The sequence below is a fragment of the Sinocyclocheilus grahami genome, unplaced genomic scaffold (assembly GCF_001515645.1).
Source record: "Sinocyclocheilus grahami isolate Dianchi unplaced genomic scaffold, SAMN03320097.WGS_v1.1 scaffold595.1, whole genome shotgun sequence".
NCBI classification, from domain to species: Eukaryota; Metazoa; Chordata; class Actinopteri; order Cypriniformes; family Cyprinidae; genus Sinocyclocheilus; species Sinocyclocheilus grahami.
Window position 1 is genome coordinate 793,739 of NW_015505774.1, and position 25,955 is coordinate 819,693.

Sequence of the window (25,955 nt, forward strand, 5' to 3'; positions counted from 1 at the left end):
TTTGGCTTTGTTTGCGTGTGTACATCGGTGTATGACATCAAAATACCATACAGACGGTTCCTTATGCTTTCAAAATGCTCTCAAGGTACTTTGATGTCGAACACTGATCGATCTGAGCTGCTTTTAAGTTGAACACACATCCTATGTACGCGTAATTGCATCGCTTTGACCGTAAATCCCACCTTCTCACACACACCATGATTGGTCCATTATGTACAATGCCTGCATGTTATTGGTCAAACTACTTTTCGATCATTACCTTCAGCAAGCATGAAAACAGGAAAACAAAGCCAAAACAAATCCTAGCCAGGACATGTCGGGGAAAAATGGCACGTACGGTCACCCTAATGGAGGCATATATTGAAATTGTACAGAGACATGTACTGCCATCAAGATCACGTCGGTCATGGGAAGTCCATGGTTATTCGAGCAAGACTATGCAAGGGCTCTTTCTGCATGTGCTACAACAGCGTGGTTGCATAGACACGTAGATCAGGGTGAATGTACTAGATCAGTCCAGATTTGTCCCCTATTGAAAATGTATGACCAGTCATGAAAAGGAGAATCCGACAACGACGATCAGAGACTGCTGAGCATCTGAAGTCTCGTATCAAGTGAGATTGGACAAACATTTTGCTTGCAAAACTTTAACAATTGGTATTCTCAATTCCCAAACAATTAAACATTGTAATTAAAAGGAAAGTTGATGTGACACAGTGTTAAACATGACTTTGTTCCAACTTTTTTGGTGTGTGTTGCAGCCATCAAAATCAAAATGTGTTTATATTTACAAAATAAAATTAAGTTGGCCAGTGAAAATATTGGATTTTTTTTCTTTGTAGTTTAGTCAATTAAATAAAGGTTAAAGAGAATGAACAAATCACATATTCTTGACTTTTATGGCATTTCACAAAACGTCCCGACTCTTCCAGAATTGGGGTTGTACTTGTTTGCTGGTATTTTCTGTACAACAGTATTCCTCTTCTGCTGCCCAAATACCTATATAATGATAATTGTATAAGACCACATGGCAAAATCACATGACAGGGTCAAAGGAAACACATGACAAGAACCAGCAAAACCCAAAACCAACTGTGACATACCAAGGACAGCCTCCTTGGCCATAACGGGGCAGACAGAGAGTTCATGGAAGGCCTCCTTGGCCGTAAAAAGGCAGACAGAGAGTTCAGAAGTGGACACTGCCACCTCTGGGGCAGACTCATGGACAGGAGGGGCCTCTGGGGGCAGACTCATGGAGAGGAGGGGCCTCTGGGGGCAGACTCATGGAGAGGAGGGGCCTCTGGGGGCAGACTCATGGCGAGGAGGAACCACCAAAACCCAAACCAACTATGAAATGTCTAAAAAGGTTTAAACCACTGATTTGTGTTATTTTATTCTTTCTTACAATAATAAAGACAATAAAAATTGAGCTATTAATAATAATAATAATAATAATAATTACATATGAAATTAATCTAACTTAAAGTATCAAACAACAAAATCAAGATGGGTTTTTTTCCCTCCTTAATAACTATTGATTTTATTTAACATACAGTTCTTGAAATTTATAGAATCATGGAATGGAATCATGGAAACGTATGGTTAATTAATATACTAACATTCAGTCTGAACATTTAAAAACAAGCAGCTTTGTCATAACTTTAGTCAACATACAGAAGAAAGGAAACTGTATTCTACATTGAAATCAAATGACAGCAGTTTATCAGTAATCCTAAAAAATAACACTGCCAAACCACACATGCTAAAAAACAACAACTTACTTACACATAGTAAGAAATGGATATAAAAACTGAAACAGAAGTGAAACAAGTAGTAGGATACGTAAGTAATAAGTAATATTAAATTGATAAGTAGTAGTAAATAAGTAATGACTCCAGTCCATCAATTAATGTCTTGTTACGCCAAAAGCTGTGCTTTTGTAAGAAACAAATCCATCATCAATTTAATCAAGATATTTTTATCTTCAAACCATTGCTTCCATAATAACACTTCCTACAGTGAAAAAGTCCATCTCACATCAAAATCCACCCACATATTTGTTTAGAACCGTTCTGGACTGTTTTGGCTTGTAAACGGTGCTTGATCTGTGTAGATTTCTCTCCTGATTCAGACCAGATTTTCACTGGAGGAAGAGTTATTAAGCATTATGGACTTGTATTTTAGCCCGAAGCAGCGGTTTGAAGTTAAAAACGTCTTGATGGGCTTGGAAGAAACAAACTCATCTACTCATCTCTGATAAAAGAAGTGATCCATGGAGATGCTCTGGATGGTGAACCTGACCTTTGGTCCAAAAGTGTAGCAGATCCCCCACAATCAACTCCAAATTCACAAGCAAACCACCATCACAGCAGTTCACCAGCAGAAAATCAAGGTCGGAACTCTAGCTTTACAACTTCGTGCAGCATTCAGAAGTCAAAATTCATGTTTAGTTCTGAAACTTTGCATTTCTGTAATCCATGTAAATGTAAATATGATCAATCATGCATTGAATATCTCTGTTCTAGAGAGTTGTGAGCAGTACTACTATTTTGATGTGATCACGTTTTTCATAACATTCACTCTCTTGAGTTTTGATGACTTTTTGATACAGAAAATGTACTTTTACAATTTGAACACGGGCATATTCATTGCTGGGAAAGGGAAGATTCAGATTCAGGTTTCCTTCTCTAAACAACTGATTCTGAAACATTGCTTACAATGTTTACAGGTCTTTATTATTGGGCACTTCTAGATAAAAGTAGACCTGTTTTTTTTTTTGGCATAGTTTCTAAGTTAAGAAGAACCAGATGTGTTCATGACTAACAGCATGTAGCAGTAATGGATTACAAACATGTTCTGGATCTTCTGAGAACAGCAGCCCATTTGGACCATGTAACAGAGATATTTGATACTGGCAGCATGTGCTTGAGTCTGCCAGTGTCATTATTACATGATGCAAACACATGTACACCACATACATCTACTCCTGCAGAAGAGAGTTTTCAAAAACATCCTCAAGCAGGAAAGCCTGTCATTTTAACATTACAACAAGATGCTCTCTTCATGCACGCATCTGTCAAATGGTGTAAATGTAGCTTGGTGTCTCTGGTGCCAAATCACCAAAATATCAGGCCCTACATGGTGAAGATGTTCAATTGCCCACTGATTCCAGAGAATTTTGACAACCATACAAGAAACTGGAGAAGATATAGAGCGGATTTAGTGCGAGCCAGTTGGATAAGAGATTAACAGCAATGACCTCATGTGGCCTCCAGAGATATAGTGTTATATTGGGTTTCCCTTCTGTGGAATCAATTTAGGGCATACCAGCTGCCTAGACTCATAGAAACCAACAGGGATGGAATTAATGGCTAAAAATTAAAGGTTGAATGCCACATGTTTAGATTACATTGCACCACAAAACCAACAAAATGATGTACATTTTGTATTATCGTGTGTATTTTATTTACCTTGAAAAGCACTGCATAACATATGATGCATAAATTATTACATTTAAATACTTCATTTATCAATATTTTATTGGAGAGGGCCAGTTTACTTAATTGTGTGCATTTTGTTTACCCTAAGAATTCTCATTTTGGGGTAAAGTATGATCCAAACATATTCTTGACAGGTTTTGCAAGATTCAAAATAACAAGAATAACAAGAAACATAGGTCGTATGGAGTCGTATCTCACATAATTCCTTGCGTAGCTTCCTTAGATCAACTTATAGTATTAGTTGATCTCCATTATCTCAAGGCTTCAGTGTTTACCTTCATTTTGTGCAAGCAGAAGCTTGTTCCCCATCTCCTACATCATACTCTATTTCTCAGTGTTTGTGTGGATGTGCAACTGCTTCATGAATCTCCAGCTAAATATAGTTAATACCAGTGTGACACTGGAGTGTTGCGTGATGCCCATCTATAACCTTGCTGGGTGACGGCTGAGGATGCAGTTGCAGAAACAACAAGGTATAGCTTACCTCTGCAGACACATGGACTCCTCTGGAGATTTAGCCAGCTGAAGGTGCAGTGAACTGCAGTTACTGCATTGAATTCTCCTGAAGCTGCAAAATGCATTTAAGGAAATACAGTAAGACTTAGCTTAGGGTAAATTTGGACATTTTTGAACTGGGACATTATCATCATGGATTGCATTCAGTCTGGAAATGGAGACGCCACAGTGGAGACGGAGGGGAGTGTGAACACTGGGGAAAATGATACAAATGAAGACAAAGAAAAGCATGATGGTAAATAACTTAAATATGTATTGGAAAATAACCTCAAGATCACCTTCTTTTAAAGGAATAGTTCAGCTAAAAAATGAAACGTGCTAAAATGTCCTAAAAACATCACAATAATCCCCAATTGGTGAGCAAGTTTCTTAAAATCTGATGAAGAAACAAACTCATTTACATCTTGGATGGCCTGAGTACATTTTCAGCAAATTTTCATTTTTGGGTGAACTATTCCTTTAATCTCTGACTGTAAGCACTGCATCTGTGAAGATTTTATTGAGGAATGCATCAGTTTTTCCATTTGTTATATTAAGCAGAAGCTGAAGTCTGTGTCCGTAAGGTATCCTGGGAGCCCAGAAAGGAGATCCATTATTTTGCCGGCCATGAGATCAGCATCTGGGAGTCTCTCGATTCATTTGGTTCTGTCATCTGGCCAGCAGTGAAACAATTAGTTCATTACATATTCAAAATATATAAGCTGAAGTGTGTCATTTTGGATGTTGAAATTCTTTCTGGTGTGTCAGTTTCATGTTCAGAGAAACTGTAAGTCAGTCATTGGTAGTTTGACTTCCTGAACAGTGAAATCCTGTGACTCTGTGACACTTTCACAACAATGATCTGTTTGTATGAGTTGTTTGAAATGCCAACTTCTGACTCAACCAATCATGTGAGTTTGGGGCAGAACTATCTGACTGACTGACCAATGGCAAACGAGGATGGGCACATGGTAGGAGTGTTTGAGGAACCAGTCTGAAACGGGTCATTATTTATCCATGTAAATGTAAATATGATCAATCATGCATTGAATATCTCTGTTCTAGAGAGTTGTGAGCAGTACTACTATTTTGATGTGATCACGTTTTTCATAACATTCACTCTCTTGAGTTTTGATGACTTTTTGATACAGAAAATGTACTTTTACAATTTGAACACGGGCATATTCATTGCTGGGAAAGGGAAGATTCAGATTCAGGTTTCCTTCTCTAAACAACTGATTCTGAAACATTGCTTACAATGTTTACAGGTCTTTATTATTGGGCACTTCTAGATAAAAGTAGACCTGTTTTTTTTTTTGGCATAGTTTCTAAGTTAAGAAGAACCAGATGTGTTCATGACTAACAGCATGTAGCAGTAATGGATTACAAACATGTTCTGGATCTTCTGAGAACAGCAGCCCATTTGGACCATGTAACAGAGATATTTGATACTGGCAGCATGTGCTTGAGTCTGCCAGTGTCATTATTACATGATGCAAACACATGTACACCACATACATCTACTCCTGCAGAAGAGAGTTTTCAAAAACATCCTCAAGCAGGAAAGCCTGTCATTTTAACATTACAACAAGATGCTCTCTTCATGCACGCATCTGTCAAATGGTGTAAATGTAGCTTGGTGTCTCTGGTGCCAAATCACCAAAATATCAGGCCCTACATGGTGAAGATGTTCAATTGCCCACTGATTCCAGAGAATTTTGACAACCATACAAGAAACTGGAGAAGATATAGAGCGGATTTAGTGCGAGCCAGTTGGATAAGAGATTAACAGCAATGACCTCATGTGGCCTCCAGAGATATAGTGTTATATTGGGTTTCCCTTCTGTGGAATCAATTTAGGGCATACCAGCTGCCTAGACTCATAGAAACCAACAGGGATGGAATTAATGGCTAAAAATTAAAGGTTGAATGCCACATGTTTAGATTACATTGCACCACAAAACCAACAAAATGATGTACATTTTGTATTATCGTGTGTATTTTATTTACCTTGAAAAGCACTGCATAACATATGATGCATAAATTATTACATTTAAATACTTCATTTATCAATATTTTATTGGAGAGGGCCAGTTTACTTAATTGTGTGCATTTTGTTTACCCTAAGAATTCTCATTTTGGGGTAAAGTATGATCCAAACATATTCTTGACAGGTTTTGCAAGATTCAAAATAACAAGAATAACAAGAAACATAGGTCGTATGGAGTCGTATCTCACATAATTCCTTGCGTAGCTTCCTTAGATCAACTTATAGTATTAGTTGATCTCCATTATCTCAAGGCTTCAGTGTTTACCTTCATTTTGTGCAAGCAGAAGCTTGTTCCCCATCTCCTACATCATACTCTATTTCTCAGTGTTTGTGTGGATGTGCAACTGCTTCATGAATCTCCAGCTAAATATAGTTAATACCAGTGTGACACTGGAGTGTTGCGTGATGCCCATCTATAACCTTGCTGGGTGACGGCTGAGGATGCAGTTGCAGAAACAACAAGGTATAGCTTACCTCTGCAGACACATGGACTCCTCTGGAGATTTAGCCAGCTGAAGGTGCAGTGAACTGCAGTTACTGCATTGAATTCTCCTGAAGCTGCAAAATGCATTTAAGGAAATACAGTAAGACTTAGCTTAGGGTAAATTTGGACATTTTTGAACTGGGACATTATCATCATGGATTGCATTCAGTCTGGAAATGGAGACGCCACAGTGGAGACGGAGGGGAGTGTGAACACTGGGGAAAATGATACAAATGAAGACAAAGAAAAGCATGATGGTAAATAACTTAAATATGTATTGGAAAATAACCTCAAGATCACCTTCTTTTAAAGGAATAGTTCAGCTAAAAAATGAAACGTGCTAAAATGTCCTAAAAACATCACAATAATCCCCAATTGGTGAGCAAGTTTCTTAAAATCTGATGAAGAAACAAACTCATTTACATCTTGGATGGCCTGAGTACATTTTCAGCAAATTTTCATTTTTGGGTGAACTATTCCTTTAATCTCTGACTGTAAGCACTGCATCTGTGAAGATTTTATTGAGGAATGCATCAGTTTTTTCATTTGTTATATTGAGCAGAAGCTGAAGTCCGTGTGCGTAAGGTATCCTGGGAGCCCAGAAAGGAGATCCATTATTTTGCCGACCATGAAATCAGCATCTGGGAGTCTCTCGATTCATTTGGTTCTGTCATCTGGCCAGCAGTGAAACAATTAGTTCATTACATATTCAAAATATATAAGCTGAAGTGTGTCATTTTGGATGTTGAAATTCTTTCTGGTGTGTCAGTTTCATGTTCAGAGAAACTGTAAGTCAGTCATTGGTAGTTTGACTTCCTGAACAGTGAAATCCTGTGACTCTGTGACACTTTCACAACAATGATCTGTTTGTATGAGTTGTTTGAAATGCCAACTTCTGACTCAACCAATCATGTGAGTTTGGGGCAGAACTATCTGACTGACTGACCAATGGCAAACGAGGATGGGCACATGGTAGGAGTGTTTGAGGAACCAGTCTGAAACGGGTCATTATTTTTAAAACTACATTTGATGCCTCCAGAGGAACAACTAATGGCACAGTTCACCTTTAACCATTTTTACATTGGTTTTCTCACTGATATTCATAATCATGATGCATTTTCTGAATTATTATTTAGGCTCGGGCTCTGTGTCGATACCTTGAGTCCAATCAAGCAACAGTTGATCTTGTTGACAAAGCGGTGCTAGAAATTGGAGCCGGCACAGGTCTTGTGTCCATCGTGGCCAGTCTGTTGGGTAAGTACTAAAGTTTTGGATTATTCACAAACATGTTATTAGCATAATGTTGTGTTATGTGTTTTCATAACTGTATAATCATCTCCAGGTGCTTGGGTGACAGCAACTGACCTGCCTGAAGTCCTCGGGAATCTGAGATGCAACCTGTCCAGAAACACACGGGGCCGCTGCAGATACACGCCACAGGTGGCGGAGCTCTCTTGGGATTGTGAGCTCAATAAGACCTTCCCTCATTCAGTCTACAGATACGACTACATATTAGCAGCTGATGTGGTCTATCATCATGACTACCTAGCAGAATTACTGGTCACTATGAGCTTCTTCTGCCAGCCGGGCACAACCCTCATATGGGCCAACAAGACCCGCTTTGATTCTGATCTGGTGTTTGTGGAGAACTTCAAAAAAACGTTCAACACCACCCTGCTGGCAGACAACGGAGAGGTCAAGATTTACTCCGCCACCACGAGAGAAGAAAGTAGACTAGTGATGTCAGAAGAGACTAAAGGGGTTGCGAGGAAAGGAGTGGATGAGTATGAAACAGTCAATAAAAAGACAAAGAAAGAGATGAACGAAGGAAAGATCGAGGTTCGAGAATATGAAAAGAAAGATGTACAATTTAGAGAAGAACAGGCTACAGGGTATGTTGATGTGGAAAACCAGAAGGAAACATTAAAGTTGGAGGATGGAAATTTGAACAATATCAAAGATGAGGAGGACAACACAAACCTTGAAACTGAACCTGGGGATAGTGGAGATGAAGACAATGACGGCTGCTGTGAGATGGATTCAACATTTGTAGAGCAGAAATCAGGTTAGTGATTTATTCTAAAACACAGTTGCTTATCTAGTGAATTAGAGACTGACTTGGTCTTTTCTTTTAGAAGGAAACACAGAAAATGATAAACAACAGGAGTACAAGAGATCATGGGCACCAACCTTTTACTACAGACCCGGGAAAGAAGTTTTCAGTTTTTTGGGTCAGGAAATTACAATTCAGGAGTCCATCGATTCTTACGGTGCTACTATATGGCCAGCGGTGAGACACTTTCAGCTGCAGAATTAATTAATCATAAGAGTCAAATGCAAAAGTGAACATAGTATATCTATAATGGCATCAGTAACCAAAGAGCTGTGTGATGCTGCATTCAAGAAAATAGGTGCTAGGATAAAGTCCAAGAGAACAGTCAAGAACAGTCAAAACAAACATGGTGCACCTTTAAAATATAATTTGTATTCCCTTCATATAGGCACTTGCACTTTGCCGATTCATGGAAACACTGCAGGGTCGCCAACACATTGATTTACTCGACAAATCAGTTCTTGAACTTGGGGCTGGAACCGGCTTACTTTCGGTTGTCATCACGTTATTGGGTAAGTGTTGTGATAAGATTCAGGTTTATTCTAATTGGTTTTCTATGTTGCAAGATAATCAGTGAAATTGCTCTATAGGTGCCAAACTAACAGCCACAGATTTACCCGAGATTCTAGGTAATCTGAGATACAACCTCAACAAGAACACGAGAGGCCGACGGAGACATGAGCCCCTGGTAGCAGAACTCTACTGGGGTCACAAGCTGGATGAGACCTTCCCCAGATCCACACACCAGTATGATTACGTGTTGGCGACTGATGTGGTCTATTACCACGACTTCCTGGCCGAGCTGCTGGTCACTATGCGTCACTTCTGCCAGCCGGGAACTACTCTAGTCTGGGCAAACAAGGTTCGCTATGCCTCAGATCTGGATTTCATCAACAACTTTCTTAGATATTTTGATATTACACTCCTTGAAGAGCTGGATGATGTGAGGATTTATGTAGCAACCAGCAAGACACCAGAGCAGGAAGGTGACCATGTTCAAGAGATGAACAAGGAAGAGGAGGACAATGATAAACTTGAGTCAAGCAAACAGGATGCTGTGGAACCAAACTCTACAAGCGAGACAGGAAACAATGCAGAAGAAGTGGAACATCTGGAGTGTGATGATACTCAGAGTTTAGAAAATAAGATGGAGGAGAACCAAGTAGACAAAGGATTCCAAGAATTTGTTAGATCTGCAGAGGAAGAGGAAGAAGGTTAGGTTTGCAAATTGTAGAGGACCAATGCCAATGGGCCTCATTTACGAACGAACGTACGACAGAAAATTGGGCATACGGTCGTTTCAACGCAAAACTTGGAATTTATCAATATGGACGTGGGTACGATCAAATCTCATGTCTGGTCTCAGCTCGTGTACACAAGCTTTTGAGTTACCTGAACCTGCGCGCAGCATAGTAAATACGGTGGAGAATCGTAGAATGACAGCATTTTGTTAATTTTTATATTCATGACCATCAAACAAAGCTCATTAGTCGATCGTTAACCAGTAAGATTAGAATGTCTTTTTTTGTTGTTGTTTTATAGAGTGCTTTAGCTTTATATGCGCGAATAGCAGCATAAACAAGACCATGAGGATTCAATAGTCGCATCATGCACCTGCAGCGCTTCTGTGAAAGGAGAAAGACAGAAATTAAGCCTATAAAAGGAATAAAATCACACAAAATATATAATAGGCTATAATATAATTAACAGATTAACAAAATAAAAAAAAAACACTGTGCAACAAGTATAGGCTATACGCTCGTTTTTGTGACACTCTTAATGCATTTTATTTATTTTCTTTATATCTTTATTTGATTGAATCCATCTGATCGCACAGGCACCTCACGCACACACAAACAACATTAGCTCTACCGTTGCCTGACATTTCAGCCATTCATCATCAAATTAAAATGCAACCAAACATAAAAGTTCCACTGTTTATTTTAAAAGGTCTGCTGTAAAATCAGCGTGCAGCGCACAAACAAAAAATTTTGCGCATGTGAAGGATTTTACACGGATATTAGAACATGACTGAAGTTTAAAGCCATGTTTAGGCTACATAATGAATAATAGTTATGCAAACAAATGTTACAAATATGGCAAAAATGGAAACATTTGGATTCTTGGGGTATGAGATAGGCTCGTGAGCCCAATGCCGTTTCAGTTTTGCTTGACATTTGTATGCCGTTTATAATGAATGCCACTATAGCCTAATTTTGTGTTTTATTTTATAGTTTAAAATATAATTTTATAACTACTTATTTTTCATTCTTGTTCTGTTCTGGATACCATTAAATCGAAAATATTTGTTGTAGAGTGAGGGGAACTAAATAGGCTGTTTATATTTACCAGTATTTTAATATACATACCTGTATAAATTACATAAATTAATGTAGCCTAATTGTTTGCAATTACAAGGTTAACGGGTGTTTTTGGAGTAAGATCAATTTCTCTTTCACAAGATTACTTCCTCTTTTTAGCCAGGTTTCGTTTCTCCGTGTTGTAAACTCGGGAAAGGGGCGAGGCTTCTAAACCAGGGTGTTTTTAGGGGTGTGATATTCAAATGACGATTGTTTTCTGCCGCCACATTTATCAAAGTGCGATCATTCGTACGATGAGATTGGCGGCATATGAATGTTTCATGAATCACACGTGAACTCTGTCGTAAGTTGGCTTGTGCACACGGATCTGCACTCGTTTCTACGTTAGATTGATAAATGAGGCCCAATGTGTTTATAGAAATACTTATTTGAAGGGATGCACTTATTCTTTCTTTCCCTCAGCTGTACCTGCCAACACAGAACCAACAGAGCGCAGATCCTGGGCTCCCATAGTCTACTACAGTCTTGGCAAGGAGATCTACTACTTTCTGGGTCATGAAATCAAAATTCAGGAAGCCATAGACCATTGTGGTGGTGTGGTATGGCCAGCGGTGAGTATGAAACATTCAACAACAGTAGACAAACCTGTCAGATCAATAAAAAAGTATACGTGTACTTTTGTGAGAAAGTAAAATACATGGATTCTAATGGAGACTATGAACTCCTGGTTTTGAATGTCAAAGGCATTGGCCCTTTGCCGATTCCTGGACACCCCAACAGGCCGACAGCAGATTAATCTACTTGACAAATTGACGCTAGAGCTCGGAGCAGGAACGGGCCTCGTCTCGATAGTTGCCACACTTCTGGGTAAGTCTCGATATCTGATGCAATCATAGCGCGATCACATGTCCTCTTTTTCCGAGACATGTCCTGGCGGAGATGTAGGGATAACTTCAGGCTGGAGCAGTGGGTGTGGTGAAAGATTAGGGCGTGCCGAAAAGTAGGGGGCGTGGATAAAGGTCTTTCTAATTGGTTAGGGGTTAGGAAAACAAAGCCACAACCCCAACATTTTAGGCAATTTAGAAAACCCGGCCAGGACATGTCTGGGGAAAACATGCAATCAATGGTCTAAACCAGGGTGTCCAATTTTGTTTGACACACCCATTCCAAGTCTTGAAATTTTTACTAATGAGCTGATGAGTTGACCCAGGAAATCAGGGATCAGGAAAACATGCAAAATGTGCAGTGTTGAGGGTACTCCAGGAATGTGGTTAGGAACCACTGGTTTAGACTAAGCCTGTGACCAGAACTAAACAATGTCAATAACTTGTAGGTGCTAAAATGACAGCCACAGATCTGCCAGAAATCCTTGGTAATCTAAGGTGTAACTTGAACCGGAATACCAAGTGGCAACGGAGACATGAACCCCAGGTTACAGCATTACCATGGGGCTACAAACTAGAGGAGATGTTTCCCCACTCCACCCATCATTACGATTATGTTTTTGCAGCTGATGTGGTCTATCACCATGACTGTCTCAATGAGCTTCTTGACACCATGCTTCACTTTTGTCAAACAGGGACAACAATTATCTTAGCAAACAAGGTCCATTATCAGTCAGACCTGGTGTTTATTGAGAACTTTAAGAAAGCTTTTAACGCCACATTACTGACAGAGCTGGATAAGGTGAGGATTTACTCAGCTACCATGAGAATCTGATGAAAGGTGATGTGACTGATGTGAACTTAACGCACCATTTCAAGAAGGCTTTCCTGATTACACTGCTGGAACAGGTATAGGAGGTGAAGATAAGCATAGCTTCTTCCCTTTTTTCAAAATAAGGGAAATAAGGGCAGTGTTCTGATCTCTGTGAAAACAACCCGTGTCTATGGCAAAATTTAAGGAATCAAGAAGGAGTGTGTCCAAGCAAATCCCATATCACTAAGTATGGCTTCTGGGGGTAAGCCATACAGGCCAGGGGCCTTACCCTTATTCACTGATTCTAAAGCCTCTTTTAATTCACTCAGTTCAATTGGAGAATTGAGAAAATTACGTTGCTTGTCACTTAGGTGAGGGAAATTTAATTTTTGATTCTAAAATTTAATTAAAGTCCTTAAATATAGCATTCACCTATTCACTATTTTTCAGAAACGCACCTGAGCAACCCATCCCTGTCAACACCTGTGCAAAAACATTGCTATAGAGTGTTCGTACCATATACATAAAATGGGGACCAAAGCCAAAACAATTCAAAACTGACCAAAGATACATCGATGCGATCAAAGGCTTTCTCTGCGTCTAGTGAGAGAACAGCTCATTGATCGTCAGTCGGATTGGGCATGTCTATAATATTCAGAAGACGTCAAACATTATCCATAGCACAGCGTCCCTTAATAAATCCTGTCTGATCATAAGAGATTAAAGAACTAGCAACTTGATCTAAATTAAGGGCTAGAACTTTAGCATAAACCTTAGTGTCCATGCAAATGAATGAAATCGGCCTATAGCTAGAGCAGTAGAGAGGGCTCTTCCCTTTTTTCAAAATAAGGGAAATAAGGGCAGTGTTCTGATCTCTGTGAAAACAACCCGTGTCTATGGCAAAATTTAAGGAATCAAGAAGGAGTGTGTCCAAGCAAATCCCATATCACTAAGTATGGCTTCTGGGGGTAAGCCATACAGGCCAGGGGCCTTACCCTTATTCACTGATTCTAAAGCCTCTTTTAATTCACTCAGTTCAATTGGAGAATTGAGAAAATTACGTTGCTTGTCACTTAGGTGAGGGAAATTTAATTTTGATATGAATTCAATTCTCTGTTGTTCATCCAAACCCACCTCGGAACTGTAAAGCTGCTCATTAAAGTCCTTAAATATAGCATTCACCTATTCACTATTTTTCAGCCTTAAAGCCAGCAATTTAGTTGGGCCTTTCTCCATTAAAATAGTAATTGAGTTGCGTTGGAGCAAAAATTCCACCGTTTTTAGTAAAATTGCCTTGTAGTCAGAACTTAAATTTCCCAAAATCCTACTCTTCTGTTCTGTAAAAGTTTATTTTAAATCCTTCTCCAGTATTTTACTTTTACTTTAGATTTATTATCATAAGAGGCAAAATAAATCGTTTCCTCTCAGAAAACATTTAGCTGTTTCCCAGAAAATTTGTAGATTAGCAGCTGAACGTCTCTGTTATATAGGTAACCCTCGGAGACGTTATGTCATGATGACATTAGGGGTCTTACTTGGGAGCCCCAATCACCTCTGAGTTTAAGAGAACATGCCAATGAGAATTGGCGAGTGGATTTTGCATGCCGAGCCATGAATATAAAATGGCCACGTGCATCCACTCATTCAGGTTTATGTTGAGGAGCCGAGACCGTTTCCCCACACTCAGTGAGTGGTTCAGGATTGTGGCAAGGGGACATAACGTCTCCGTTCCCTCCATCAGGCAACGAGGGTTATGTACGTAACAGAGACGTTCCCCATCTGTCGGTCACTATGAGTTATGTTGTGACAACATTAGGGGTCTTATGGAAAACGCCACAACCACTGCATGTCATTACCACTGTGACGCTGTAATTGCTGACAAGCCGTGGCGTGCCATTTTTCTTTCTTTCAGCAAGACTAGATGAAAACATTGAGGAAGTGTGTCTAAGTACAAGGGATAAGGCCACTACGGAGACCACATCCTACCCATAGGGAGGTGATATGTGGAGATACTAATATGGACTGGCCCCAGAGGGGCAGTACTACATATGGAATATGTCTCTGAGGTAGGTCCTACCTGGGAGTAGGGATGAATCTACTACCAACAGAGACAGACAGAGCCGAATCTGTCCAAGGGAAGATACGGGTTTACCATGAGGGAAACCTTACCGTGGAAGAATACACATTTGGGATTACCCACTGGGAACCACACAGACGGGACACCTAGCCCAGGCTTGGTAACACAAGTACTGGGCCTGGCGTCAGACTCCTCCGCCGAGTCTGACTGCCGGGGATGATGGAGGATACTCGACCAGGGTTCGCCATCTGGGGAACTCGACTGGAAGAAGAAAGGCACTCGCATACCCTTGTGAGGGGGAATGGCAGCAAGCGTGACACTGAGCCAGTTCTTCCCGCCACTTACCTATCACCGGCTCTACGCGAAGTTTGTAAAACCTTGCAAAGGTGTTAGGTGTCGCCCAGCCCGCAGCTCTGCAAATGCCTGCCAGAGAGGCGCCATGCACCTAAGCCCATGAAAAAGCTACACTACGGGTAGAGTGAGTTCTCACCCCCAGGGGGCATGACTCGCCTTGGGATTGATATGCCAAGGTGATGGCATCCACTATCCTGTGGGCCAACCGCTGCTTGGAAACAGCCTTCCCTTTCTGCTGGCCTCCATAGCAGACAAAGAACTTCTCTGAGCTTATGATGCAGTCCACCATGTTCAAGGCTCTTACGGGACACAACAACGCCAAGGCTGGATCTGCCTCCTCCGTGCCAGAGAGGCGCCATGCACCTAAGCCCATGAAGAAGCTACACTACGGGTAGAGTGAGTTCTCACCCCCAGGGGGCATGACTCGCCTTGGGATTGATATGCCAAGGTGATGGCATCCACTATCCTGTGGGCCAACCGCTGCTTGGAAACAGCCTTCCCTTTCTGCTGGCCTCCATAGCAGACAAGGAACTTCTCTGAGCTTATGAAGCTCTGGGTGCAGTCCACCATGTTCAAGGCTCTTACGGGACACAACAACGCCAAGGCTGGATCTGCCTCCTCCGGGGGCAGCGCTAGCAGGCTCACCACCTGGTTACGGAAGGGAGTGGTGGGAACCTTTGAGCACATATCCAGGCCGGGGTCTCAGGACAACGTGAGAGTGGGCCGGCTCAAAAATGCTTGTAGATCCCCGGCCCTCTTGATGTAAGTGAGCATGGTCTTAAGTTGGGCTCACACTGTGCGATTTTTAAAAGCCCTTTAGGATTGTAATTGTCAGACTGTACGAACACGATAACCACAGGATGTTCCTGTGGCTCAGTGGTAGAGCATTGCGTTAGCAGCGCAAAAGATTGTGGGTTTGATTCCCAGGGATCACACATACTGGTAAAAAATGTATAGCCTGAATGCACTGTAAGTCGCTTTGGATAAAAGCATCTGCTAAATGCATAAATTATTATTATTATTATGATCATGTAACACTGTGGGATCTCAGTTGTCAATGTCAGACTGTACGACAGTTAAGACACATTAAAAACGGGTGCACGCAAGAAAACTTTGCGTTAGCAGCGCAAAAGATTGTGGGTTTGATTCCCAGGGATCACACATACTGGTAAAAAATGTATAGCCTGAATGCACTGTAAGTCGCTTTGGATAAAAGCATCTGCTAAATGCATAAATTATTATTATGATCATGTAACACTGTGGGATCTCAGTTGTCAATGTCAGACTGTACGACAGTTAAGACACGTTAAAAACGGGTGCACGCAAGAAAACTTGTCCGGAGTTCTACATTATCAACCCATACATGTTCAGTGACCGTGAGCGGCATTGCATGCGGGGCTGTAATATTGAATATCATTAAAAGTATATGAATGTCGGCAATACCCGCGTATTTAAGAAGAATAGTGCAAGCAGCACTACACACCCACATGAAAACAGCAGTGCAACTGGTGTTTAGTATAGTAAAGGCAACGTATCATATGAATTCCTTGGGCGGAGAACGAGAGCTCCGAAGTTTATGCGGTTAGAAGAAATCTCTAGCATTAATTCTGATCATGGCTTGTCTTTGACAGTTTGACGTTCGTCATAGGAGAAGTCACACTGCAGGACTGTGCGGTGTTTGGAAGATCTTCTGACATCTTCCGAATTTCATCGGAGGTAAAATTTCATCACAATGGCAATTGTGATGAACCACCTGGGGATGGAGTCGCCATTCTCCAGGGAAAGTGAGCTGCCATGAGAGCACATCAGCTGCACGGTTGAGCTCCCCCGGAATGTGCATGGCACGCAGCAACTTGAGCCACATCTGACTCCAAAGGAGAAGATGGCGTGTGAGTTGCGACATGCGACGTGATCGTAGACCTCCCTGACAGTTGATGTATGATAAAGCCACAGTGTTGTCCGTGTGGGCCAACACGTGCTTGCTCTTATCTACGATAAGATCAATCAGTGACTGTGAAGCCTGATCACCATATGCCGGGGCACAGAGATTTATCGATAGAAGGATTTATGACTGCATTAGCATCCATACCATAGACTGTATAAAAACATGGACGTAGTGTCTGTGACATCACCCGTAGGTTTCTGAAGAGTGTTTTTGAAGCTCAAAGTGGGCAGCGCGTCTCTGTGCGTCACTCCCGGATAATTGAAAATGAGCAAAGAGGCGGGAGCTGGTTGCTGAAACCACGCCCACCTAGCTCGACGGCGGTGACAGCAGCGGCAATCCACCTGTCACTCAAGTGGCCACACCCTTAATTATGCAGAATTTTAAGGCTTAATATAATTTAAACGGATGAGTTATAAAAAAATTCACCCCCCTCACAGTTGTCATGAAGGGCAGAATTAGATATATAGACCAAAACCATTTTTTGTACCAGGCTGTATAAACTTTTTTTTTTGCTGTAAAGTTGGGTATTTTAACATGGGGAGTCTATGGGAAATCAGCATAAATGTTTTTTGTCTTTTAGTTTTAGGATTGAAGTCATTCTGATTTGATTGCCTGCAAAACAACATTATGAACAGTAATTCCATAAAATGGGATTTGAATAACAAATCTGGATTGTCTGCATTGTAAATAAAGCCATGCTGATGCTAAAAAAATGGAGATGCGTAAATTCCAATTCAGATTGGAATTTGATCATGGTTTGTGAATGTAGCTTTAAAACAGCTGATACTGTAATGATGTTTCACAAAAAATCCAACAAAATACAGGCTTAATTATTGAACCATTTAAAAAAAAAAATGTTACATCTGGGGAAAAAATGACAAGTTAGGGGAAGGACAGTAGTAGCTGTTGCAAACTGTAATATTACATTTGATATTTTTATTGTATATTTGAGCATTTTACTCCATGTCAGCACACAATTATTAAACCATACATAAATTAACCATACATGACAATGATCTTACAAATATTGTTTACCATATCAGTAAACTCAATCTAATGTAAATCTAAAAAGTAAACTTTAATACTTAAAAAATTTTTAACGGCTGTAATAAAATGTGATTCTGTTGTTGTCCATAACACATTCAGCATGAATAACTCAAAGCCTGTTTGTCATGAAAATGGGCAACATATTGTCAGTTGCATATAATTTTATTCAGAATCTTCATCAAATACATTGTTCAGCACATTTACGGTGTTAACAAAATAACCGGCTGTTACTTCTGAAACGTCTCACGAGTAATGGATATAAAATAACACCTACCTACTACTCTATGTGTGAAATAAAATGACTTTAAAATATTGGCATTACCTAGTATTCATTTATACTTTATAAATACAAGACATCCATAAATATATCTGAAGATATTCAAGGGTTTTTGATCCAGAATAATGTGATATTTCCTGAAGAAACGCAGAGGTGGACGGGGTTTGAAGATTGTGAATATTTAAGGCCATTTTTGAAGAACCTGCCGTTCAAGACGTCTGAGCCCTGAACATCAACAAACAACACAAACACACATGATAGAAAACTTAAGAAACTGGAGGAAGATCATGCCACCAATGCAAAAGCCCTCTGAGGAAAAGTGAAATATGACGTCTCTTCTGGAGGTAATGGTTCCTTTTACACGGTGTACTAGTGAAAACTTGTAGCATGAATTGCTGGTTTTGTTTCTTACTTTCAAACGTCTCCCTTCACAAAGGGAAATGGAGAGAGATGATCCGCTTTCAATGTCTAAACCCTGAATGAACGTTTGAGACACAAAAGAGAAGTTCACACATTTAAACTCTAAAAGAAGTTACCATCTCTTTTTCACTTGTACACCAAAACGACAAATTCAGAAAAAAAAATTTGAGTCCAGGCTCAGAATAAGAGAAAACTTGGATGACTTTCAATCACACGAGCTCAGACTTTCTTCAGAACGGCACGAGATTGAAAGCCATGAACATGACCCTTGTGTCTTTATAAAACATGCATACATTTGACATATATAAGGGTCAATCACAAAAAAATTTACCCTGAATGAACGTTTGAGACACAAAAGAGAAGTTCACACATTTAAACTCTAAAAGAAGTTACCATCTCTTTTTCACTTGTACACCAAAACGACAAATTCAGAAAATAAATTTTGAGTCCAGGCTCAGAATAAGAGAAAACTTGGATGACTTTCAATCACACGAGCTCAGACTTTCTTCAGAACGGCACGAGATTGAAAGCCATGAACATGACCCTTGTGTCTTTATAAAACATGCATACATTTGACATATATAAGGGTCAATCACAAAAAAATTTTAATAAAGTTTTCTTTTGATTCTATGGTGAAACAGAGCTGGACGTTTCACCCACAGAACTCCACTGGATGTCCATCATATTGCCTTGACGTTATCTGTATTCAGCAGTTCATCTGACGTTTAACCGACAAGACACTGTTATTGTTGTTGAGGGGAAAAATGTCCACCAAGCAAATGCCCAGTAATCACATTTCGAACAACATAATGCAGGTTTTATACAAGTTCCCCAAAGAGAAGACGAACACTGAAGCGTAATGTGAGTATGATGAAAAATCCAAGTGAAATACACCGATAAGATTCAAGCTGTAGGATGAGAACTGTTGGTTCAGTGCTGTGATCCACACAGGAAGGCATTATGGGATCCATGAAGGACCATGTGATGTGAGGTGTTTGGTTCTTGATGGTTTCCAAAAGGCATTAAAAGTCTCCTCAGTTAAAAACAAACGACTGCATGTGTGTGTGTGTGTGTGTGTGTGTGTGTGTGTGTGTCACGCGACAGGATGTTAGAAGGGGGTGTAGTCAGACGGGTACATGATGGGCAGCCAGTTCTCGGTGTATGAGACGCAGTGCATCCAGCCCAGAGAACGCATCAGCTGCAGGAGACAGACAACACAATCACAGCATATCAGACAATCACATAATTACCACAATAACTCTAATATTCTTATTTTACTGAAAACATTATGATGTAAATCTGTGCATTTTATCCACATTTATTGAATCGATTTTGCGGGAAAATCTGTGTAATTCTGCAGAAAGTGTTTAATTACAGTGAAAAAGTTAGATATCTCATTTTATATATATAACAAAGAAGAATTTCACAGATTTTCTTGTAATTTTTTACCTTTTCTTGTAATAATGACATATAGTACATTACTTTTGACTTGAACAATATCTGCTTAATTTTTTCATATTAGCTATATTCAATTATATTATATTATAATAAAGAATTGAACTGTTGTGTGAGAGATTTTTTTTATAAATTATTTTAATACAATTTCTTGGCAACAGCTCTGTAAAAAAAAAAAATCTGTGTAATTCTGCAGAAAGTGTTTAATTACAGTGAAAAAGTTAGATATCTCATTTTATATATATAACAAAGAAGAATTTCACAGATTTTCTTGTAATTTTTTACCTTTTCTTGTAATAATGACATATAGTACATTACTTTTGACTTGAACAATATCTGCTTAATTTTTTCATATTAGCTATATTCAATTATATTATATTATAATAAAGAATTGAACTGTTGTGTGAGAGATTTTTTTTTATAAATGATTTTAATACAATTTCTTGGCAACAGCTCTGTAAAAAAAAAAATCTCAGGTAACCTAAAATGTGCATCATTTAGTTACATCAAGGGTCAAATCAAATATAAATAGCACATTAAAGTTAAAAGTTACACTCATTTTTGTGTGTGCTGTACAGGTCTGGTATAAAGAATGTTTTTGCTCAGGTGGCCGAAATGTCTGCCCAATAGAGAAAAGGTTTGCTCAGCAAGAATTTTTTTTTGAAAGAACACTGCTTGTCATAATTGACTTTTTATCTCATAATTTCATCTTTATATATCATAATTTTGGTTGTCACATATTTATGACTTAGTATCTTATTTAGATTTTTTTTCTGGCATGATTGACTTATCTTCAATATTTCAAATAAATGTATATTCAAAGAATCCTGAAAAATAAAATGTATCACGCTTTCCACAAAAATTTGAAGCAGCACAACTGTTTTTAACATTGATAATAATCAGAAATGTTTCTTAAACAGCAAATCGGCAAATTAGAATGATTTCTGAAGGACCATGTGACACTAAAGACTGGACTAATGATGCTGAAAATTCAGCTTTGATTACAGCAATAAATTACTTTCTACAATGCATTCACATAGAAGAGAGTTATTTTAAATTGTAATAATATTTAACAATTAAATAAATGCAGTCTTGCAGATGCAGGAATGCAAACTCACCATGGGTGAAAAAGGTGACAAAGACGTGGCCTCCCCCCACCCCCCATAAAATTAACACTTATAAATAAAATTTTAAAACATTTATTATTTTTTAACTCTACAGTTGTGTAGAGTAAAATTCAGTATAAATATTCACTTTTCATTTATGAAGATGACATGAAAAAAATCCTGGTGGAAAACAAAGACTTTTAAGATGAAAATGACATTAAATGATTATTATAACCAGTAGATGGAAGCAGAGGATCACTCATTAGCTCAGTTGCCATTTCCACTCCCTAGCTTTTTTTGAAGTTTTGTACTTTTAATATACTGAAGTATAGCAAGTACAATTAAATAATAATGCATTAAATATTTTTAGATTTAATTTAAAAACTAAATTTTTTAAACATTGCCTTAAAAAGGACACATCAAAAAGAGTGTTTTAAGTTTTATCTTTAACTGTAGAAGCTTCTAAATATATTCAGCCAACACAGACTTGTTGTTGCTGTTACTCTGAATCACTTGATGCACAGCTCTGTTTTTGACATCGTTCCAATCATTGCTACAGTTATCACCGTCAATCAAAGAAATGACTTGCGGAATAATTTAGCAGATTCATTCGCGTAATTCACTCGCGTTTCTTAGACAAACAAAACCTTACTTCAAATTGTGAATGGATTATGTAGAAACCGAGCAAAGGGTGCTTCCCCTTAAAGCGCAACTGACAGAGCTTACTCACGCAAAAACTCCTGATATAATCAATGATATACACAACTAACTACACAATCAATCTCTTATTTATACCGTGTGAATGCTTTATTAATCGTTATAATAGGAAGATCTGCGAGCGTGTAGAACTCAAACTAAACTAAAACAAAAATGAGTTCAGAGCAAGTTTGCAGATGCAAGGAACATGGGATATTCTTTTACCTGTATGCAGTTCTTCCAATGGTCTTTGCTGGGTTTCTCCTCGACGATTTTAGTCGCGTACTTCAAGGCTCTTGCGTACATTTTGTTTACTAACGCATGCTTGTAGGAAAATGTTAAAACCTGCAGAGAATATCATCATGTCAAATAAAACATAATAGTAATCAAATTACTAGTACACGTGTAAATGCCTGACCTCCGTACCTTAGAGTCAGTGAGCTCCGCCCACTTCTGCACCTCCCAGAAGGTGTCAGTCAGCGCTTTGGCCATGCCCTGCGGCTCGTCATCAGAGCTGCCCACCTCACCTGCGCTGGCGCCGTCCTGTGCTGCTGGCTGCATCAGTTGATCCGCTAGAGCACAGCCCTTCCTGCAGAGAGCATCCAGCAGAGACAACTTCTGCTTCTCCATGTCACTGCAGGAACATGAAACACGCTCATTCTGCATTCTGTCAAGTGCCACATGATTACGTATGTGAACTATGACTTTAACTATAGATGACACCAGCTTAACACAACAACAACAATCCTGAAATTAATGTTTCATGTTTCCATCATCATCATCATCATCATCATGAGGATCTTGGTCTGTCCTCACCCGTGTTTAACTTCTCTGCAATGTGATTTAATAATTCAATGTGTGGATAGACGTTTACAGCATTTCTACAGATTTGAAATGAGACTCATTTACAAACCTGTCAACTAAACAGAAGCTTTAATGTTTCCCTGCCATTCTTTGTCAAAATAAAAGTTTTACGTTTTAACAAATTAAAAAGAACAATATTGAAGACCAATATTAGTACTGAAATTTTACTATTGTCCTGTAAAACAAAACTTAAAGCTGCAGTCCGTAAGTTTCGCCTCTTTGTCGCAATCTCTGTTTGAAAACCTGCAATTGCAGCTGTGCGCGGAATTATCTTCCTTGTGTGGGTTGTGCAGCAGCACAGCTCCAGCGCGGATGAAGCCGGCTCACGCACCGGTGTGAATCCTATACTTAGTAATCACGGATTCTAGGCTACATCTTGGAATATATGACCCAAATAAGAATTTTCACCGCATATTGTCATCTGAACAAGTAACAAGTCTGCCACGTTTGTTCTGACCAACTGAGGAAAAAACATTACCATAAATCTTGCTAGCATTGGTGATTAAATCTAACGATCGATTAGCTCATATCACATCAAACTGTTCAAATTATTATTATTGTTATACTTTATTCTCAGTTTATTAATGTTAACAACATCAGCATTGCGTGACTATGAGTTAAGTGTGTGTAGATTTCAATTTCTAGACAGTCTAATCTCTAATTGTCATACCACTCGAATTTCATACCAAGAAATTCTTTTAACCCAAAAGGCAAATTATGCTCCCTTCGAACTGGTTGTCTTTAAAATACAAATCTTGTGTAATCCCAGGCTATCTGTAATCAGAAGCACATTTAAAACTGGAATATAATTAAAGTTTATATTAAAGTTTATAATTAAGTTTCATATAATACTTTCTGGATTACAATCCACCATCAAAATGATTTTTTGACATTTAATTATTCTGGCTGCTGTGAGAAAAGGCTAACGATCTGCCACCTGCAGGATCCTCACATGCAATAGCCTAGTAGCCGGGACAACTTCTTTATGTTTACAGAAGTGACGTAATGACGCAGTGCCATGCTTGAATTTCCTGCGAAAACCTACCCGTACAACTCAAATTAGAAAACATTATTATAAGCTGACCGTTGTGAATCTGGCTAAAGTAAGGCGATAGTTTTGAACACTGGCTGGTTATGTACTTGCTCAAATATTGATTTTGGATCATTTTTTACCAAAAAAAAGTTACAGACTGCAGCTTAAAATGATCAAAATAAATTTTTTTACTTAACACTACAGTGGTAATATATTGCTGTCTTCATTTCTAAACATTGTTTAAATAATAATAATAATAACTATTAAATATGTTTTATTTAACAGTACAATGGTAATATATTGCTGTCTTCATTTCTAAACATTGTTTAAATAATAATAATAATAACTATTAAATATGTTTTATTTAACAGTACAATGGTAATATATTGCTGTCTTCATTTCTAAACATTGTTTAAATAATAATAATAATAATAACTATTAAATATATGTTTTATTTAACAGTACAATGGTAATATATTGCCGTCTTCATTTTTAGAACAATTAATTTTAAATGATAAAGATGATGATGATGATAATAATAATAATAATAAAAAAATTTTTACTTACCAGTAAAATTGTAGTCTTAAAAAAACATTGATATAATAATAAATAATAATTATTATTATTATTATATATTCATTTTTTTACTTTTTACAGTACAATGGCAATATATTGTCTTCATTTTTAAAACATTGTTTAATATAATAATAATAATAATATTAATTATTATTATAATTATTATTATTAATAAATATATATTTTTTTTTTATAATAGTACATCGGTAATATATTACCGTATTCATTTTTAAAACATTGTTTACACAAAAACAACAATAATAGTAATTTAGTTTGAATTGCAATCACAGTATACAGTGTATATACACAAAATAATTCACATTTATTTTGTTGAATGTTGGAAATCTTACAGAAAAGTTATTTTTCAAACTGTGAAAGGCTCCAATACAGAATGATGTGATGTACAGATGAACGGTCTCTCTGTACCTCTTAATGGAGGCAGCGTCTGGCCGCGGGTCCGTCTTCATGGTGAGGTAGACCGCCAGTGCCGTCTGGTCGATGTGTGACAGTACTGTATCCGCTGCTGCTGCGATCTCCGGCAGGCGCTTCAAACGCTCCTGGGGAGATAGAAGAGTGTCCGTCATATGGGTCTGTGTGAGCAATGCCAGAATGAGCCGTATGCATGAGCCGTACCTTCTCGGAGTCCAGCTGATGGAGTCTCTGAACGTGCAGCGGCAGGTGTGTGGGGAACACCTCCTTCAGCTCCTCATACAACGAGCTGTTATCCAACCTGAGGACAGCAGTGAGTACAGAGTGATTCCCAGATCAAAACACAGAGTTAATGAGTGCGAACCAATGAGTGTGACTGACTTGGTCATCCACTGGATCTTCAGGTCTCGCAGCGCTTCGGTGAACTCGTCCTTCACGTCTTTCTCCTTCTCTGCATCCTTCTCCTTCTCTTTCCCATTCTTGTTTTTGTTGGGAGAAGGAACCAGGTGGTAAAAGACTGGCACCATATCCTGCATGAGAGCGACACCAGAGATGTGACTGCTGAATCACATTATCCACAATCTCTCAAATCCATCTGCACTGTCTGTTCATGTAGATGAATGCAGTTGACTCTAACATCATCATGGGAAATACATTAATAAAAAGCCAGACTAATTTCCTATCATAATTTTTGAATTTGTCAAACAGATGGCAACAAATAAATTACTGACATGAGAAATAAAGGCTGTGTGTGTGTGTGTGTGTGTGTGTGAGGGCGGTATGATATACGTATATTCTGCTTTACCTTGGTGGGCTAGCCTGCTGACTTATATTATTCACATCAGTGATTTTCAAACTTTTAATATTACTATTTAATATTTAATATATCATTAATCAATATTACAAAGAGTAAATAGATTTTGGAATAATAATAATAATAATAATAAAAACAACAACAATTATTATATTTATTTAATTACTATTATGAATAATAATGGGGGGGGGGGGGAAATTT

At 38.6% G+C, this 25,955-nt stretch overlaps 2 protein-coding genes across 5 annotated transcripts in view; one reads left to right on the forward strand and one right to left on the reverse strand.

Annotated features, from left to right (window-relative positions):
- Window positions 1-4,148: 4,148 nt before the first annotated feature.
- Window positions 4,149-12,682, forward strand: LOC107557250 (uncharacterized). Its single transcript, XM_016240604.1, has 10 exons — window positions 4,149-4,251; window positions 4,554-4,678; window positions 7,666-7,783; window positions 7,872-8,594; window positions 8,665-8,819; window positions 9,031-9,154; window positions 9,233-9,856; window positions 11,426-11,574; window positions 11,707-11,830; window positions 12,297-12,682. Exons 1-10 carry the CDS (start codon window positions 4,149-4,151, stop codon window positions 12,680-12,682), a joined length of 2,631 nt encoding a protein of 876 aa, XP_016096090.1.
- Window positions 12,683-19,118: 6,436 nt separating this feature from the next.
- tpp2 (tripeptidyl peptidase 2) overlaps window positions 19,119-25,955 on the reverse strand; it is a 31,412-nt gene continuing 24,575 nt past the window's right edge. For all 4 annotated transcript variants that reach the window (XM_016240630.1, XM_016240629.1, XM_016240628.1 and 1 more), the window contains 6 exons: window positions 25,322-25,470; window positions 25,145-25,241; window positions 24,938-25,068; window positions 22,465-22,672; window positions 22,264-22,383; window positions 19,119-19,979 (listed from right to left, as the gene is read on the reverse strand). In XM_016240630.1, coding sequence (XP_016096116.1) covers window positions 19,890-19,979; window positions 22,264-22,383; window positions 22,465-22,672; window positions 24,938-25,068; window positions 25,145-25,241; window positions 25,322-25,470 — 795 coding nt within the window. In that variant the 3' untranslated portion in view covers window positions 19,119-19,889. The remainder of the gene's footprint in view (window positions 19,980-22,263; window positions 22,384-22,464; window positions 22,673-24,937; window positions 25,069-25,144; window positions 25,242-25,321; window positions 25,471-25,955) is intronic.